The 19676-nt window shown below is 39.2% G+C and overlaps 1 protein-coding gene across 4 annotated transcripts; it reads right to left on the reverse strand.

The window, feature by feature from the left end:
• Window positions 1–385: 385 nt before the first annotated feature.
• On the reverse strand, window positions 386–18436 carry LOC122284711 (mediator of RNA polymerase II transcription subunit 15a-like). 4 transcript variants are annotated; one of them, XM_043095312.1, is made up of 12 exons: window positions 17896–18436; window positions 8703–8814; window positions 8425–8545; window positions 7048–7768; window positions 6365–7011; window positions 5044–5114; window positions 4247–4321; window positions 2489–3883; window positions 1941–2285; window positions 1671–1871; window positions 1498–1586; window positions 386–936 (listed from the first exon to the last, which is right to left on the reverse strand). In XM_043095312.1, exons 1-12 carry the CDS (start codon window positions 18048–18050, stop codon window positions 729–731), a joined length of 4140 nt encoding a protein of 1379 aa, XP_042951246.1. In that variant the 5' UTR covers window positions 18051–18436; the 3' UTR covers window positions 386–728. The 4 variants fall into 4 exon arrangements, with proteins under 4 accessions (XP_042951246.1, XP_042951248.1, XP_042951245.1 ...); XM_043095314.1 differs by adding an exon at window positions 17489–17581 and having other exon boundaries at window positions 6365–7768; window positions 17896–18038; XM_043095311.1 differs by having other exon boundaries at window positions 6365–7768.
• Between the last annotated feature and the right edge of the window lie 1240 nt (window positions 18437–19676).

Here is a 19676-nt window from a genome sequence, read left to right on the forward strand (position 1 = left end):
TTTTTATTTTTATTTTATTTTATTCTTATTAAAATAATTAAATTATTCTATTTATCATCTACACACTACATATTCATTATAAAAAAATAAAAAAAAATTAAAATAAATATAACCTGTGAAGTGTGAAGATGATAAAAAAAAAATTTTCATAATCAAAATTGTCATTTGGTGTTACCTGACGCCCGCGCGCGCGCGCGCGCACACATATATATATATATATATAGGTGTAGGGACTTATACGAACATCACTATGACTTAATTATCTTCACGATTAAATAAGGCTGAAAGTTTATCTCTAATAAATATGAGTTGTCTGTTTGTCATATTATAACCTACTTATCCATACTGCTAGCAAAAAGAATATCAGGGGCCTGTGGTCAAGAGATTTAAATCATGCAAAAACTAAACTCCCGGGGAGAGTTTCTTAGAAGAACTAAAAATGGCATAAATTACATTCTGCTGCGCGGTTACAACTTACAATACAAAACCTAGTAAAAGCAACATAAATTATTTTTTAGTGTGATACACGGTACGGTGGAATATCACTACTTCCAGCAGTGTTGAAAAACTTCTCTATCTCCCTCGATAAACATGTCAGCTACCACGAGTCTTCTTTCCAAAGACTGCGCCAGGTAGTCAAGACAGAAGCATATGCAGCAAATTCTACATCAAGGCTGATTGATTACAACAACTCATGCAATGCTAACTCTCTGGGTCTGTGACAGTGATCATGTGGCGCTCAAGCAGTTCTCCCAAGTCCCATATTTTGAGCTGAAACTACCTCCGCCACTCTGCTGTGCATGCTCAGAAATAATCGCTCGAGCACAAACATCCCAAGTTCTTGCTATCTGGCCAAGTGACATGGGTTGTGAAAGATTTCGTAGAGATATGCTAAACCTTGACTTTGCCTTTACCGAAAGATCTTCATAATCCTTACTGTCAAAGCAGAACATCATACCCAAAATTGGTATGTTAGATGTGAGGTATTTCTAAAACACCTGACATTTCGCTCCAACTTTGAGAAGTAAAGATCATACATGGTGATCAAATAATTCATAATAAATAACAAGATTGAGGAAAGGTAAGAGTTATTTTACAAGACAACTTTTTAGCATGGGTCTTTCGGGTCATTAAACTATGTATATTATCCATCTGAACTAACCCCTAAAGGTTTGTTCATCTCCATTTACCCACTAACGCAGTGTCAGGAAAAAAGTGAAGGAAAATTACAAGATGAAAACCATTAGATGAAGCGAATGTGGGAGATAACTGAAATGATTAGTTTCATGGTAAAACCAGCAAAATATAAATGATTGTTTTTCCCAGAAAGCTTTAACAAATAAATAAATTAGAGACTCTATTTCATATAATGTTTATTTTGTCACAAGGATGGAAGAAGTTGTTACCCGCAGTAAGAAACAGGCAATACCATTCATACTTTTACTTTATATACTAAAGCAACATATAAAAGGGCGGCATAATGCAAAGCTCCATCACCTGACTTCAACTGGAAACTTGTCTAAGAGAATGGGGGAGCAGTTTGGATAATTTGATGGAACAAGCAATCTTAATGGCTGAATTGGAGACTGCATACAAGTGAAGCACATATAATTACAGACGAGATTTTCACAATAAAAAATAACTTCACGTTACAAGGTCTGAAAGCCCACCATTTGTGCAGAAGTGTACTGAGATTTCAAGTTTGGGCTGAGAGCCACAGCATTGAAAGAGCACTTGACAATGGTTCCTTCACCCCCTTCAGCAGCAGCAGCACCTGCAGTTGGATCGACATCTTCATCACTTATATCAACGACCGTGTCTATGAGTCCTTGATTTATCTCCCTTATTTCTTCCAAAAGGGCATGATTAACCTGCAATGAGTGCTACATGATTTAATTATCCCGACTTATAGAAGTAACACTACATGCTGAGATTTATACCTCAATCCTAGGCCTCTTGACACTAGAAGTTGCAGTCGACTCCAGTTCAGATGTCTCTGAACCTGACAGCTGCTTGAAACTATCATTCATGCTGCCAGCTGATGAAACAACATTTAAGGGCATGGCACTCGTGTAGCGCCTCATTTTCCTCATCCCATTGGATCCATCTTGTATGATGAAATTTCTTGCTTGGAGCCGGCATTTTGTCATGGCGACCAAATCCTCACCAACAGCAGCTCTAGATCCATTACCTGGTGCTGAACCTGCTATCCGATCGATCATGCTCACAACTGAACCAATGTCACTGACAGAGGCACTTAATGATTTAGGTGACATTGATTTTACCTGAAAATTCATTAGTTATAACCAATGTGAATAGAATGGAAATAAATATTAAAAAAATAATAAAAAGAAAGAAAGAAAGTACCAAATAAAGTTTTTCTATTTTTGAGCGAGGAAATATTATTATTATTATTTTGATAAGTTGAGCGAGGAAATATTATTAAGCACCATAAAAGATCATAGTGGGTGAAAAAAATTTAACCAACCGCTTTAATTAAACGTTCAAGAGGCTGCTCTGTAATGCTCGACTTTCCAGAAACATTCATCAAAGCATTACCGTGAGTGCCTTCCTGACCTGTAAACTCAGCAAGCAAAGGTGAGGCTGATATCCCAGGAGTCCCAATGGCAAGGGATGGAGCTGGAGCGCCCACTCCACTTGTCTGTTGATGTCCAATGTTTCCAGCATTTGAGAGTGAGGAAACACCAGAGATAGGTTTCTCAGAATCCCCTGGCATAGGAGAAGGAGCTAAAGGAGTTGAAGGAGATGGGACAACAAAAGGTGAGTTTGCAGATTGCAGTGGCGTTCCAGCTTTTGTGATAGATGCTAAAACATTTTGCTGGTCCACCTGTGGAGAAGAGTGTTGGAGAATCTGTGGGGACACGGCCTGAAGAAGTTGTGGTGATGAAGTAGGAAATGATGCTCCTGGTTTTAATTGTTGATGAGGATAAGCAGCACGCTGGCCTGCTGGTAGATGTTGCTGAAAGACCCCTGGCTTAACACCCAACCCCGGTCGTATTTTCAGTTCGTTTGCATCATTGGTTTGATGAAGCTGCGGTATTTGTTGTGACTGCAACTGTGCAGACATCTGCTGCTTTGGTTGTTGGTGTAACTGTTGCTGCTGTTGTTGCTGCTGCTGTTGCATTAGATGCTGCTTCTGCATCAGATGCTGCTGCATCTGGCGCTGCTGATATTGTTGTTTGAGTTGCTGTGTCTGCTGCATCATTTGCTGTTCCTGATGTTGTTTCAAATGTTGTTGTTGAAGCATATTAGAACTTGACTGAAGAGAATTGATGGTTGGCTGTAGCGCATTCACTCCACTCTGTGAGGACAAATTGTTGACGTTTGTCTGTTGGGGAGCACTCACAGGATTTTGTTGTAGAGATCCCATGGCCACTGGCTGCAATGAGCTCGGCGCATTGCCTTGTCCTGAGTCCATATTAGAACCGGACTGCAATGAGTTCATCATGTTTTGCTGAGCTGTTGAAACCCCAGATAAGGAGAGAGAATTATGCTGCAAGCTTGTCATATTGTTCTGCTGCATTGTTGCTACAGAACCTTGTAAATTCATTGATTGCAACTGAGGGTTCATTTGACTTTCATGAGACTGCATTTGGGTAATTTGAGATTGTGATTGCTGCATGGAGTGCATATGAGGTGGGGGAAGCTGTCCTTGCTGCAGCGAAGAAACAGGCTTCCTGGGCCTGTTTGTGTTTATGAAATTTAATATCTGCTTCTCGTATAATCCCAACTTATCCTTGTACTGCAGTACTATATTATCTTTGGAAACCTGTAAGAATGTAATAAGCCGCTCCAACATAGTCTTAAATGTTTTCAACTTCTCAAGCTGATCTGACTTCGGTTGTTGTGATAGAGAATCTTGCTGGAGAACAAAGCAATACCAAACATGATAAGAACAAGAAAATTAGTAATGTTAATTGTCTTCGGGTGTTTGGAAATGGGGCTGCAGATTCTGATTTTGGAGGGTGTTAACATCCCCATGTAGACAGCCCACACTAGTTTAAAGCACTTTTCAGTTCCAAAGCACTTCTTAACACTAACATAATTATTGGACGACATTCCCGTATACTCGGGCTTTCGTCTATTCCATGATCGATAAAATTTTTGTTTAACGATTAAAAAAAAAATTATTGGATGCCATTACCACGAGTATAATGGGAAAGGCTGAATAGTGAGTAAACTTGGTCAATGAGTCACACAAGGAAAGTTTTGAAGAATAACATACCTGCTGCACTTTTGCAGCAATTTTCTGGTACATTTCGTTTAATTCAGGCAAGTGCATCTCCTTCATGGCTTTGATCTGTCATATAGTAATTAGCAAGACACATTATTTAAACTCCTCATTGCTTCACATTCAATATCTATAAAAGAAATGACACCCGGTGCCAATAAAAAAAAATATCTTTAAAAGAATCTTGTTGCAACAAACTCTTTATTTCAACTCAAGTACATCATGCCACAAACGCTTCTTCCAATCATGGACTAAAAGAGAAGGAAAATTCCAGTACTGCATAAAATAATCTTTGCCCAGTCCAATATGCAAGAGCCAGGCAAAACTTAATATCAGACACTTAGCAACAACTTGAATATCCGATTCAAATATCATAATGAAGAAGTCCTAAAATTTGACACTAGATACTTAGTTGTAACAACTCCAATATCCCATCCAGATATCATAATGAAAAAGCTCCCACAGGGAAGAGATAATGGTGTGTAGGTCTGACCGTAACACTAAGCTCAAAACCGCACATCGGTATTTCTTTTCTAGAATAAAATTCTACGGTTCATATATCCTCTAGTCCTGGGATAATTCTTCACATCCTATAAAGTTGGCCAGCTTGTTCTCTCTTCAATATGTATATAGTTTATGATTGTTAACTTGCTATTGTTCAGCAAATACAGTTAATGCAATCAAGTCCAAACTTCACCTCCACCCAAATTCAAGAACTCCTACAAGGATTTTTTCCTTTGGAAATATATATATGATAAATGAGCACTGACCAATAAGTCATGACATATTACCTTTTGATAGACCTCCTCTTGCCAATCACCCCCATTTCCATGTCCTGTCTGAGCCGTAGAATCTAGAGATGCTACAAAAGTACAAACATACGTAAATACGAGCAAATGTAATCAAATCAATATTTTGCTTAAAAGGGAAATAATTTAGAGAAGCCTAATACAGGCAAAACATAAATTATCCATAATAAGCCGAACAAAACAAAACAAAAATTCATTCAAATAACATAGCGCGACTATGAAAACAGCTCTAACATAAACCCCAAGGTTAAAGAAAACTTTGTCAACTGACAATCTATGTGGCTCTCAGAATCTCTTCATGCCATTGGGCCCAGAACATTTTGAAACAAGAAATCCTACCTGGGACAGTTTATTAGCCAGAATCAGAAAATTGACAGCATCATGAGGATCAATATATTTTCCAAAGTCAACCTCAATATTGGAATACTTTCAGGAAAAAGAAAACCACAGATGCACTCGCATGCTTTTCATATGGAGAAAAAATGCTAGGCAAATATATAAATCTTCTGTCTTGCAAGGCAAACAAGAAAATGGTAAGCAGCATTTGCCCCCAAAAAAAGATTATCAAATCTAAAAAATGAATAACTATTATAAGAGGGTTACAGATTTACACATGATGATAACCATTCGCTTGCAGAAGTGTGAGGAACTAAGGGACCCATAAAAGTTTGAAATATTATGAGGCTGATAGTGTGGGTACAGGTAACTAAGGGGCCAATAGTGGTCTGAATATTAACTCGAAAGGAGATCAAAGTGCAATGATAAAAACAACAAGTGTATCAGTGATCATAATGCTTTGGCAGCAGAGACCTCACCCATGGCAAAAGGCCATGGAGGTGGTTGTGGTGCTATAAATGATTATATAACTTGCAGCAAAGCGAAACAACATGGTGAAAGTGGTGATGGCTGTGTAGTGGATAAAGTGGTGCTGGCACTGGGCAGGGACATTTTCGGCAAGAGCTTAGTTGTTTGGCCTACAAGTTAGATTTTGAGATATGTAAGCTTACTCCTTAGTAGCACATAATGAATGATATCATTCTCAAAATTTCCAGCCATGCATCTACTAAACAAATGCAATTTTACACCAAAAACAATTTGGACCCCAATGCATTTTGAGAACATACAACCGTAGTTGGAACCTCGGACAGAAACAGGAAGAGAGAGACAGAGACAGAGAGAGATGCAAAACTTGAGGATGATAGTCTTACAAAGTGAATGATGATGATCTAAATAAGACAAAGGCACCAAAAAGCAAAAGAGACGTAGGAACAAGAAACTAAACCACATAATAGCAATGACGTACTTGACGATGTATCTGGAACAGCTCTTTGGTAAAACTGCTTTTGCTGATCAATTACATTCTGTGGTTGAAGCAAGGGGCCTGACACTTGACCTGATGCTTGAAGCCTTTGTTGCATATCCCTTTGCAATGTATTCGTCTGCTGTTGCAAACCCAACTGCTGCTGCAACTGTGAAGGTTGTGACTGAATCTGAGACATTAATTGCTGCTGTGGTGGTTGTGGCTGTGATTGTGACAGCTGCCCTTGAGTAGGTAAGAAATTAGCTGCGTTGTGTTGTGATTGTTGCTGCACTGGAACCTTGGACTGTTGTAACATGTGCACTGGGTGCTGAGAAGTTTGCATACTTGAGTTAACAGACTGAGCTCCGAGCAACTGCTGCTGCTGCTGCTGCTGCTGCTGCTGCTGTAACCCAGAGACATTACTTTGAGAGCCCAATTGTTGATGCATATTAGAGAGGTTGTTTTGCTGGGCCATTAGCTGATGTTGTTGCTGTTGCTGCTGCTGCTGCTGCATATTTTGAAGATTATTCTGCTGGCCAAGCAGCCTCTGTTGCTGCTGCTGCATGTCCCCAACACTGCTTGGTTGTGCAATTAATTGGTTCTGTTGCATATTTGTAGCATTTGGCTGCTGACCCATCAGCTGCTGCTGCTGCTGCTGCTGTGTTGGCAATATAGACTGCTGTCGCAATTGTGTTTGCTGCGGATGAACAACAGCTGCCTGTTGTGGCTGCCTGAGAACTGATTGCGAATGTTGCTGAAGCATATTCTGTGTTGCCTGTTGAATAGATGGCTGCTGATTCTGCTGAAGAACAGAAAGAGACGATGACTGCATCACAGAAGGCTGCATGCCAGATGATGATTGCATGATTGATTGCTGAGAAGATTGTAACTGATTGTTTTGTAATAGATTCTGCTGCTGCTGCTGCTGCTGTTGCTGAATATGGGATTGCACTTGCATGAGTGCGTGTGGGGTATTTCCCTGCTGGATCTTCTGCTTTAAAAGCTTTTGTTGCAATTGCTGCTGGTACATATACTGCTGCTGATTCTGTGACTGTTGCTGTTGCTGCTGCAGTGGAACAACCTGTTGCCTTCCTTGCATTTGCCGCTGATTATTTGTAAACATATTAGAGGGAACCCCTTGCCCCATTGAATTTCCAACTGGGTTCTGGGAATTTCCAGATATATTCTGCATATTGGTATTCTGGCCAACAACATTTGAGATAGGAGCCTGGTTCAAACCAGAGACAGTAGGCAGTGTAGATGGTAAACTGGTAGAGCTTTGAACTCCAGCAGATGGAACATTATTCTGAATGTTCTGGGATAACAGTTGTTGCCGTGCTTGAGACTGCAATGGAATAGGAAGCGATTGCCCTTGATTGTGAACTTGGTTTTGCATACCAAGCATCCCTATTCAATATGAAAGAACAAAAACAGACACCAAGTTATAGGAACAAATACTGAAGGAAAATGAAAAAAAATAAAATAAAAGGAGAGGAATAGAAAATACACAAAAGCAAATTCTAACCTAATGGACAAAGCATTTAACCACTCACTGCTTTTTGATAACCCGTTTAAAAATAGAAAGGATAAAAGTATTCTGAAAGATGGTACAGCTTCATATATTATCCAACTTGTCCCCACATTCCCCACCAACAAATAGTGGAAATACTACAATTTTTTTTTAAATAAAGATTTTATTCATGCTAATAGAAGAATAGGCATAACCTAAGAAGTAAGAACACAGGAAGTATACAAGAGGAAACACTAGTCAAGAGGGAAAAATAGATACAGGAAAATTATAAAAGGAAGTATTGGCAACACGACATTTGAGGATTGTAAAATAAAGACTATCTTTAGATCTCTCAACAAAACAACGCACCCATATCCACAATACAAAGGTTAAGCAAACCTACTAAGACACACAATGATACATAAGGGATGTGTGTATCGTGAAAAACGAAGGATAACCATTTATCAATGTCAAAAGGCAAAAAACTAGAAAGACAGACATAAGGAATTAATATGAAGGTAAAATAATGCACATCACTTGTTGATGGTTTTACCTGAATCTGGGGGCTTGTTGCTATTGCCAGCAGAGTTGGACGGCAAAGAATTGGTTGTAGGATTCTGAGACTTGGTTTCCATTGTAAGCATCTTCAGAGATATTTTCCGCAGATAATCTCCCTGACATAAGGGATCAGCAAAATATTAAATCTCACAGCACTGCAAGATGCAAAATAAAAATACTCCTCCCATTATATCTTTGTAATCTGCATTTATATCTACTCACAACTATGCATTCACATCATGCCAATGATGGGACCCATCACGATGGAAGTACCTGACTCGTGGCAGCAGTATAAATCTTTTCCTCAAACCTTATAGCTATTTTCCGGAGCTCATGTAAACCCTCTTGACCAGAAACAGGAAGATGCCTCTTCAATGTATCCATTCTACAAACATAAGAGATGCCCTTAATAAGTTGCTTGCCATACAGGCACAAAAGAAGCTATTTATAAAACAAAAACCCAAATTGGTAAACCATATGCTGATAGTAGAGAACCAGCGCCACAAAATAATATCAAGAGAAGCTACACATAAAATTTCATTAAATTTTAAAAGTGTGAAGAACAGGAAACAGCAACAGCATGTGACTGTTTAATCTTCACTTTAGCACACCACTGCCACTTTAGCATCAAAGTCATATTGTCAGTGCCACACTTTAGATGCATTTTGCAAACTTCCATGGATTTTTATCTTACCCCAGAGGTTTCTTCATTGTTTTAGCAAACAAGGGTTCTTGGTCTTGATGTTCTTAGGCCACCAAACTTAAGCAGACATCTACCCATGTAAGTTGATACAATAATTAAACAGTTATATGAGCATTCGTGTATATGCTAATAGTGGAATCTATGAAAATATGAATTCACGGTTATTTGTCCATGATTTCGTTGTTGCCACAAAAAAATCCCTCTATTTCTTAACATCTTCCGATGGTGATAAATTAAACAACCTTGCTTGATTTCGTGTTGCAATATTTTTATTCTCAAGCTCATCATATGCCATTCTGACCCAATTTTCAAGAATTGTTTCTTTTTAGTGATGCCCTTGGCTTTTCTTTGTAATTTGCAGCAATATTTAAAACCAAACATGGAAGGAAAATGATGCATGTAGAAAAATTCAAATGGAAGAAAATGAGAAACCAAGCATAGAACCATCTCCAATCAATTCCCGAGCTGAAGATTCAAATTTGCAACAATACAAAGACATGGCCTTCAGCCAGTGGTGCATGCGTGGTGATGCCACAAACCAATGGAGACATGGTCAATCTAGCAACTATTCCAAACTTCGAACAAACACTCCTTTTTGTTGGGGAATAGAAATCCTTTTAGTTTCATATAAAAATAAAGGGCAGTGGTGGAACCCATTTATCATGTGAAATAGGAGTCGTTATTTCCTCCAATGGATCAAATATATTGGTGAGTTAAGTTAAATTACTAATGAATACATTAAGATGTCATGTATGGCAGTTAAAGTAGTTGAAGGAGATGGTATTCGAGGGAAAGGAGAGTCTAGTGGGCAAAATGGTGCACATAGTATTAGTGAAACGATTTGAATTGTAGTAAGAAATAAAATAGGCTTGTGTAATAAGTAAAATGGGGAACCCCTAGGGGTTGGCTCAAGTGGTAAAGTCCTTGGGCATGTCATTGGGCTTGGAGGTATGCTCCCCCCAGGTCTAAGGTTCAAATCTCATTGGGTGCAAGCAATCTCTAGGGGCCATCGAATTGGGAGATTTTCTCCTTGAATTACCCGAGGTGCATTTGCGGGAAACTCCTTGCCAAGAGCCTGTGCGCCCCCGGGATTAATCGGGACGTTATTCCTGGACACCCGGTGCCAATAAAAATAAAAAAGTAAAACGGGGCGTATTGTAAAAGGTTAGTTGTATAAAACTGGACTAACAGGAAGGGAAAGGATATCTGAACACTTAGGTGTGAGTTTTTCCTCGAAATGAAACTCAGATCTTGAGGTTCTTGTAGCATTCTTGTTCTTATTCTTGTTCTTTAAGTTCTTGAATTCCAGAATATACATAACAATTGGTATCAGAGAGGGGCAATCCCTCATGGCTGAAGGTACACGATCAATGGCGTTGAAGGCTCACCAAGGGGTCAACCATAAACAATAGCAGGCGATGCAAAGGCAACTCAAAGATCAGCAGTAGTCTATCCATGTTATTTTTGACAGGTTAGACCAAATGATAGATATGATTAGAACCTTGATTGAGTATCAACATGTTTGTACACCTAGGGAAGAAGTTCAAGAACTAGGATTAGTGGTTTAAGAAGACAGACATTTCTTGCCCAAAGCTGTTAGATTAGATTTTCCTCATTTCAATGGGAATAATCCTTCGGGTTGGGTCTTTAAGGCCAACCAATATTTCGATTATCATCAAACTTCCCTTGTCCAGAGACTGTTAATGACCTCTTACCACATGGAAGGGGAAGCTTTAATTTGGTATCAAGATGTTGCTGATAGTGGGAAGTTTGAAGGGTGGGAAACTGGGTTGCCAAGGTTTGCGCGAACAGCTTATGATGATCCCATGGAAGCCTTGACTAGGCTTAAGCAAACTAGCACGGTAGCAACTTATAAAGTTCAATTTGACGGACTATCTAACAGGTTGAAGGGGAGAAACACAAACTTAGTTGCTTACTGAGTGGCCTGAAAGATGAAATTAGACTACCTGTTCGTATGCTTAACCCAATAAGTTTGAGTGCCGCATTTGGGGTTAGCAAAGATACAAGAGGAATATGTGGGGAGTACTAGGAAGGCCTGAAAGGAGCAGTAAACAAATGTGAAAGGAATGGGAAGGGGTAATCAAAGAAATAGCTTCCAAGCTATGAAGGTTTCTTCTGCCCAAATGGATGAAAAGAGAAGGAAGGGGTTATGTTGCCATTGTGAAGAAAAGTGCAACCCCTCACATGTCTGCAAGAACCCAAATATATATTTTTTGCAAGTTGAAACTAGTGAAGCAAGTGATGGGGAAGTTGAAAAGGAACAAGTAGTTGGAAAATCTGATTTGACAGAATTAGAGGAACAAGTGGGAAGTCTTGAAATTTCGATTCATGCCATTTTAGGCTCCCCTAGTTCTAATACTATGAGATTAATGGGTGTCATTGGAGCCCAGCCAGTGGTAATATTGGTTGATTCTGGAAGCACACACAACTTATTATATCCACGAGTTGCTGAGTTGGCTAGGCTGCAAATTTTGGAGGGGCCTCATTTACAGGTAAAGGTAGCTAATGGAGAGAAGTTAACAAGTAAGGGAAGATGTGGAAACTCTGTAGTAAAGATACAAGGCAGTAGGTTCAATGTGTCTCTTCACTTATTACCATTGGAGGGTTGTGATGTAGTTTTGGGAGTACAATGGTTGAGAACACTTTTTTTTTTATGAATTACAATGGTTGAGAACACTTGGGCCTACTGTGTGGGACTTTATGCAGATGACAATGCAGTTTCAAATAAAAGGGGGTGCATATGAAATTGCAAGGCCTTTTTATGGGTGATACTTCTGTGGAAGATGGTTCTCAGTTTTTGAAGCCTTCCTCATTGAGGAAACAAGGGTGGTTTTTGCAGCTGAAATTAATAGAAAATAGTGAATAGAAGGGTGTAGTCCATAATGATGTTGCTGAATTACTGGAAGAGTATCGAGGAGTTTTTGATGAACCAACTGGGTTGCCACCTCTCAGATCATGTGATCACCAAATTATTTTGAAGAATGACACTCAGCCTATTTCAGTTAGGCCTTACAGGGATCCTTTTTATCACAAAACTGAAATAGAGAAGATTGTGCAAGATTGACTAAAATCTGGTGTAATAAGGCCATCACAAAATCCATTTTCATCACATGTTCTTTTGGTGAGAAAAGCTGATGGAAGTTGAAGGATGTGTGTAGATTATAAGGCCTTGAACCAAGAAACCATCAAAGACAAGTTTCCAATTCCCGTCATTGATAAGTTGCTTGATGAGTTATTTGGGGCAAAACAATTTTTCAAATTGGATCTTAGACCTGGATACCACCAGATCAGGGTGAGGGAAGAAGATATGTTAAAGAATGCCTTTAGGACCCATGACGGGTCGCTATGAATTTTTTGTAGTGAATTTTTAGTTATGCCATTTGGGCTCACTCATGCTCCTGCTACCTTTCAAAGCCTAATGAATGAAATCTTCAAGCCACACCTCAGGAAGTTTGTACTCATTTTTTTTTATGATATACTTGTATAGAGTAAGAGAAACGCTTCTGACCGGTGCCACCTTTTTTCTCTAATTATCGAGACCAATGAGAAGTGGCCACTTAGGGGGCATATGCAAAAGCACGGCTGAACGCACAATAGGCGATCAACGCCCCCCCTTTCTCTTTGCTCTCATTCTCTCACGCGAAGGAAAAAGGTGATCCGAACTCCCTCTCCCCCCTTCACTCTGCTCTCATTCTTTCTCGCGAAGTATCTTCTTTCCCTCTCACACTCTGAAACTCTCACCCAAAAAAATCCCTTCCCTTTCTCTCTCTGCTCTCATTCTCTCTTGGTCCGAAATCTCTCTAACCTCTATAACCTCTCTCTCTCCTTCCCTTTCTCTCCCATTTCTCTGCTCTCATTCTCTCTCAAGAAACCGACATTGTGAATGTGGTGAAAATGATTTCCGATTTCCCACTGTGGGTGCATGTCGCAGTAGAATTTGACTCAGGCAAACCAACACATCTAGGTTCAATATCTCGATCCTTCTGAATCGCTACATCTCCCTAAGGAGGCAAAGTCTGCTAAAAAAAAAAAGATGCTTTGAACCCTTCATCTCCTCCTCCAGTCAGTTCCTTTCCTTCCCCTTCTTCACAAATCAGACCAGTATCAACAGTCGCAACCATGTTAATATCGATGCGAGATTTGTCATTCCAAACTGGTCATAATAAACAATTTTGTTGCGTCCCTTGTTGCCGCATGGAGATTATGCGAAGGTCAGGCATTATCGCACACCACCTATTCGACTTTATCACAGAATTATTATACACGCTACAATGAAATTGCCGACAGCTAATTCTACGTAAGTAGACAGTCCGGTCATGTGGGTGATGTTGGCAAGAAAACCCACTCGAGAAAATGGTTACAGAAACTGAGTCCTTCAATAGTTCAAGCATAAATGCACCCTGAAAAATAAAAATAAAAACAAAAGGATAAAACAGAGACTCTTTAAGCGAGAGAAGCCGTTTGAGAGACTCACTGTCCTTTTCAAGCATGACCCAGCTGGAGTACGCGATTCTGTCGCTCCTCTCTGCATGCGTACACCGATTTCGCACACCGAAGGTCCGAAATCATCATATAATCTTATGTGCATAATCTATGTTAATTCATGGTTCTTGCTAGTCCAGGTATTCAAACTCTGTTTTCTTCCATAAAAACAAAGGTGGATTTCATGGGAATGGATGGACTGTAGCTGAGTGCCAGGAGGCACTTTACATGGAGGGTGGTAGTGCAGAGTGATGTTACCGTGGCAAGCTCTGTCTTCATCACCAAAAACAGAGGTGAAAGATACGGGAAGTGCTAGGGAATTTCACATGGAGGGTGGTTATGGGCTAAGGTGAGGGTGGCGACGTCTTGGACCTGCCGACTTTTATGGGTTGTCGATGTAAATCTGTGGTGGCTTCCGTAAGACTTGGGGCAGGGGTGGTTTCGGCGCAGCATCACGTGATGTTGGGGTGGAGTGGTTCGGCGTAGAACATGGAGGAGGTTGGATGAAAACACAGATAGTGTTAGGCGCATACGGAGTGGGCTAACCAAAGTCCATCGTGAAGGAGAGATAGAGAGAAGTTTTCGTAAAGGAGAGAGGGAAGGAGAAAGACGAAAGGGGTAGAGAAGCGTTCCTGGGTTAGGGATGATTTTCGTAGAGGGAAGAAGAGAAACGAAAGGGGAGAGAGGGTGGAGAGAGAGAGAGAGAGAGAGAGAGAGAGAGAGAGAGAGAGAGAGAGAGAGAGAGAGAGAGAGAGAGTTCTAAAAGGCCGGCCTCCCTCTACCTGTCGATTCCCTGCAGCGCAGCTCTTGGAAGTGAACTTGTAGCCCTTACATGTCATTTGGCTATTGGACTCCGATAAATAGAGTTGATAGGAGGCACCGGTTTAAAGATATTCTCATAGAGTAAATATGTTTCTGAGCATTTGGGGCATCTGAAAATGGTGTTAGAAACCTTGAAACATCATCAGCTCTTTGCCAAGATGTCCAAATGTAAATTTGGAGTAACTGAGGTAGAGTACTTGGGTCATTTAATCTCGATTTCAGGTGTTAGAGCTGACCCAAGGATTGCAGCTCTAATTGAATGGCCAGTTCCAAGTACATTGAAATCTTTGAGGGGTTTTCTTGGGCTCACTGGCTACATTAGGAAGTTCACAAGCGAGTAGGGATTAACTGCAGCACCTCTAACAGCCCTGTTGAAAAAGAACGCTTTTGAATGGTGTGATTAAGCACAACTAGCATTTAAAGAGTTGAAACAAGCAGTGACACAGCCACCAGTTTTAAGACTACCTGACTTCACCAAACCATTTACAGTTGAAGTGATGAGTGGTACAGGTTTAGGGATAGCTCTCATGCAAGAAGGTAGACCAATTGCCTTTTTCAGCAAGGCTCTCAAAGGTAGAAGTCAACTGTTACCTATGAGAAAGAACTTTTGGCTTTGGTGACTGCAGTGCAAAAGTGGCATCCATATTTGTTGGGTCAGTCATTTAAGATCAAAACTGACCAACGAGCTCTTAAGTTTCTATTGGAACAGAAGGCAGGCACTGAGGCCCAGCAGAAATTGAGAATAAGATGGACTTTCAAGAAAAGGGGAAGAAAAGTCTGCTCCTCTAGCATTGATTTCTTTTCCCACTACTGTGTGGCTTGATGAGCTCAAGAGATTCAACATATTTGTAAGCAATTAAAGAAGGGCACTAGAACTGTTAAAAACTATACCTTGCAGCAAGGCTTGTTATTCAAAAAAGGGAAGATGGTAGTAGTTCCCTCTTCAGCTTTTAAAGACAAGGTTTTACATCGTATCCATAAAAATCCACAGGCTGGACATGTAGGGTAATATAAAACTCTACATAGGGCCAGATTGGATTTCTATTGGAAGGGGATGAGAAGTGATATAAAGAAGCTTGTGAGGGAGTGTGGCATTTGTCAAACCATGAAATATGAGAATCTTCATCTTGCATGGCTACTACAACCATTACCAGTGCCATCTCAGCCTTGGACAGATATTGCAATGGACTTCATTAAAGGATTGCCAATGTCTCATTGGGTTTTGTCATTTTTTCTGTTGTGGACAGACTTACAAAGCACCCACTTTTTTTACTTTGGCCCATCCTTACACAGCAGTCAAAGTGGCACAAGTGTTTTTTCTGGGGTATTCAAGTTTTATGGAATGCCTAAATCTATTATTTCTGACAGAGACTCGATATTTACTAGCTCTTTCCGGAAAGAACTTTTCAATCTGCAAGATACAACCTTGGCTTTTAGTTCTGTTTACCATCCACAAACTGAGGCACTTAACAAATGTGTGGAGACATATCTGGGGTGTTATATTAGAACAAGGCCTTAAGATTGGGTCTTGTGGCTGCCGATAGTGTTACAATACCACAGCACATTCAGCTATTGGACTGTCCCCATTTGAAGCCCTTTATGAGAACAAGGGATGAAGTAATGGCTTTATTTTTTGATTGGCACCGGGTGTCCGAGAACAACGTCCCGACTAATCCCGGGGGTGCACAGGTCCACTGTAAGGAGTTTCGTCGGGTAATTCTAAGGAAAAATCTCTAAGTTCTATGGCCCCTAGAGATTGTTTGCATCCAAGGGAGTTTGAACCTTGGACCTGAGGAGAGCATGCCCTCAAGCCCAAGACCTTTACCACTTGAGCCAACCCCTATGGGTTAAGTAATGGCTTTCTAGAATGAGAATTTGCAGAAGGCACAATAAAGAATGAAATACTGTGTACTAACAAGAAAAGGACAGAGAGAAACTTTGCAGTAGGTGACTAGGTTTTTTTTTAGATTACAACCATATAGGCAAAAAACAGTAGCCTTACACCATAATCTGAAACTAGCACCTCATTTTTATGGTCCATTGCATATCATTGCCAAGGTAGAATCTGTGGCATACAAGCTGGAATTGCTCTCTTCAGCTCAAATACACAATGTTTTTCATGTATCATGTCTTAAGAAGAAATTGGGGGAGAACATCACACCACTACCATCCTTGCCACCAGTCGATAGAGAATGAAATATCCAGCCAGAGCCTGAAGTAATTCTAGACAGACGCATGAAGAAACGTGGAAATCATACTAACACTGAGGTATTGATCAAATAGTCTGGAGCAGCGCTTGAGGATAGTACCTGGGAGTTGTTGTGGAAGCTCAGAGGCCTTTATCCTCACCTTGTGGGTAAGGTCTTGTGAGGAGGGGAAGATGAAGTTCTGAATCTTCAGCCTTGTGATCAAGGCTCATTCAAGGAAGGGAGTATGTCATGTATGGCGGTTAAAGTAGTTAAAGGAGAAGGGATTCGAGGGAAAGAAGGAGAGTCCAGTGGTCAAAACGGTGTGCATGGTATTAGGGCTTGTTTAGGGAGTGAGATGAGATAAGAATTTTATGAATAGTAGTAAGATAGTTTGTTAATAATAGTGAGATAGTTTTAGTTAAGTCTTTTTTGGGTTTTGAGAAAGGCGAGAGATAAAGTTGAATAAAAAATATTATAAAGTTAAAATATTCTTAGAATATGGTTTTATAATATTATTTTTGTTTGGAGATTTGAAAAACTTAAATTATTATTATTATTATTATTTTGAAAGTTTCGGAAAGTTGTAATGATTAGTTTGAAAATTTTGTATTTGAATCATGTTTGGGAAGGAGATGGGATGAGATGAGATGAGAATTTTGGGATGAGATCTATTTCCTAACATACCCTTAGTGAAACAATTCGTATTGTAACAAGAAATAAAATAGACTTGCGTAATAAGTAAAATGGGGTGTTTTGTATAATGAGAGAAACGGTGCATATTGTAAAAGGTTAGTTGTATAAAACTGGAATCGAGGGAAGGGAAATGATATCTGAACACTTACATGAAATTCTATTCTTGGAGGTGTGAGTTTTTCCTTGAAATAAAACTCAGTTGTTGAGGTTCTTGTAGCATTCTTGTTCTCGTTCTTGAAGTTCTTGAATTCCAGAATATACGTAAGTTCATAACATAAGAGGCTCCGACGAGGAAAAAAAATTACAGCGCTAGAGTTGTACACACGAATATAGCATACTTCGTTCTACAAGATGATTTTTATCCTCGTTAATGACACCTGATTACCAACACCATTGCCATTTTTTTTTTCTTTATTTGATTCGGTAAGAAGAAGAACAAAATTGCCGCTTATAAACCATACATAAAAACCAAATCAAATACAAGCCCTAAAAAAGGTTTAAACAGTTGATTTTTCTAAGAAAAGGAAGGTAGAGAGAAAGATAGAGAGAGAGATACATTTTATTGACAATTCTTTGACGAGAATCGGGCGGCAATAGGGTCCTCCAATCTCCGGTGTCCATGGTGGGTTCTCCTGCTCCTCCTCCTACTCCACCCACTGCTCCTCCCACGGAGCCTTGATTTGGGGTGGGCCTCCAATTATTGTTATCCATCAAAACTCCCCAATAATCTAACGAAACCGAACACAAAATTTTACACTATTCAGATCAAATCGCTCAACCTAGATAAAGGACTACAAAAGCAAACACCGATTCTGATCTGTGATGGCTTGGATCCAAATTTTGAGAGGGAGAAGCAAAGGTTTAGCGTTCTGGAGAAAGAAGCTGATTGCAGCTCAGGAGGTGGAGGGAGGGTAGGGAGGGAGAGAGATTGGAATTTCAAATTGGGAAAGGAATACGATGGTATATATCGAGAAGAACTGCACCTTTCATCTCTCTATGGCGTACTCTGGAAAGAAGCTCTCTCGTTCCTGACGCTAATGTTCTTGAAATCAAAAAGAAAACTCAAGCAGGGGTCTTTGGCTCGGGGAGAAAAGTAAACTTAGGTGGCTTTCTTTTCTACTAATGTAGCTCTTTATAATAATTAATAATAAAATAAAATAACAACAACATTATACGCCGTTTGGAGTAAAATTATTTCATCTTATCGTATTATTATAATTTTTATAAAATTTTTAAAATAATAATATTTTATTCTACTTTTAATTTTTATCTCAATTCATTTAATCTCAACTCATTATCCATAACCCATATGTTTAGGAACGAACTGGATAAGCTCATCACTTTGGGATTTTTTTATGAAAAAAATCTAGTTACAAACATAATTGTACATTAATATGTAAATCAATTTAATATAATTGGTCAAAAAATAAATTTTATTAAAAATAATATTGATTTAAATTTTAAATATTAAGGAATCAATATTGATATGTAGATTAATACGCGACTTTAAGCAAAACTTTTTTTTTTTTTATTTCTCGGCAAACGTTACAAAATATCTCTACTATAATAAAGTGGGAATCGGCGTGCTACAGTATTAGGAACAGTGTTAGAAATAGTAGTTTCGCTGTCGTTTTTAATTTTTGTGTTTTATAGGATTTGTCTTTTTTATCCTTTATTTTTTATTTGTGTATGTCCGTGGGTTGGGTCATATCGGTAATTTTGTTGGGTCTTAGTTGGCTTTTCATTTGGTTGGGTTTTAATTTGGTTTTTCATTTCTCCTGTCCGTTCTATTTCATGCTATCTGTCGGTTTACTTTTTGTTTCTTTGCTTTTAGGTTTGCTTTTCATTTCTCCCGTTTGTTCTCTCCCATGCTTTCTATGGGTTGGTGTCGGTTTTTGGCTTCTCTATTTCATTCTCGGTCTGGTTTTGATTTTGTCCATCGTTTTTTTTTTGTGCATTTTGGGGTTTTGCTTTTCGAGTCAGTGCTTTTTGTTTTTTTTTTTTTGGGTATTTGGTTTGGATTTTTGTGGGTATTTTTTGCGGTTTTGGAGATGTGTAAAGGTGTGAAAGTTTTACTTTTTGGTGGTGGATTTTGATGTCGGTTTCGAGTTTTGCTTTTCGATTTACTCAGGAAAAAATGATGTTTGGTTCTTGGCATTCTTGAACGTTTTTCTTTCTTTTTGTGGGTTTTCAGGTTTTGCTTTTTGTATGTTTGTTTCGGTATTGAGTTTGGATTTTAAAAAAATAATCTTTGGTTCTCGGCATTGTCGATAATTTTTCTTTGTTTTAGTGGATTTTTGAGTTTTACTTTTGATTTACTTGGCAAAAAATTATATT

Source organism: Carya illinoinensis, chromosome 1 (assembly GCF_018687715.1).
Source record: "Carya illinoinensis cultivar Pawnee chromosome 1, C.illinoinensisPawnee_v1, whole genome shotgun sequence".
Classification (NCBI taxonomy): Eukaryota; Viridiplantae; Streptophyta; class Magnoliopsida; order Fagales; family Juglandaceae; genus Carya; species Carya illinoinensis.

Coding starts and splice junctions, on each gene's coding strand:
- LOC122284711 (XM_043095311.1), bottom strand. CDS start 18,050: ATGGATAACAATAATTGGAGGCCCACCCCAAATCAAGGCTCCGTGGGA. Junction 7,769..8,424: donor CAACAAGCCCCCAGATTCAG/GTAAAACCATCA, acceptor CATATTGAATAG/GGATGCTTGGTATGCAAAAC. Junction 937..1,497: donor AAGTTTCCAGTTGAAGTCAG/GTGATGGAGCTT, acceptor CTGCTTTGACAG/TAAGGATTATGAAGATCTTT.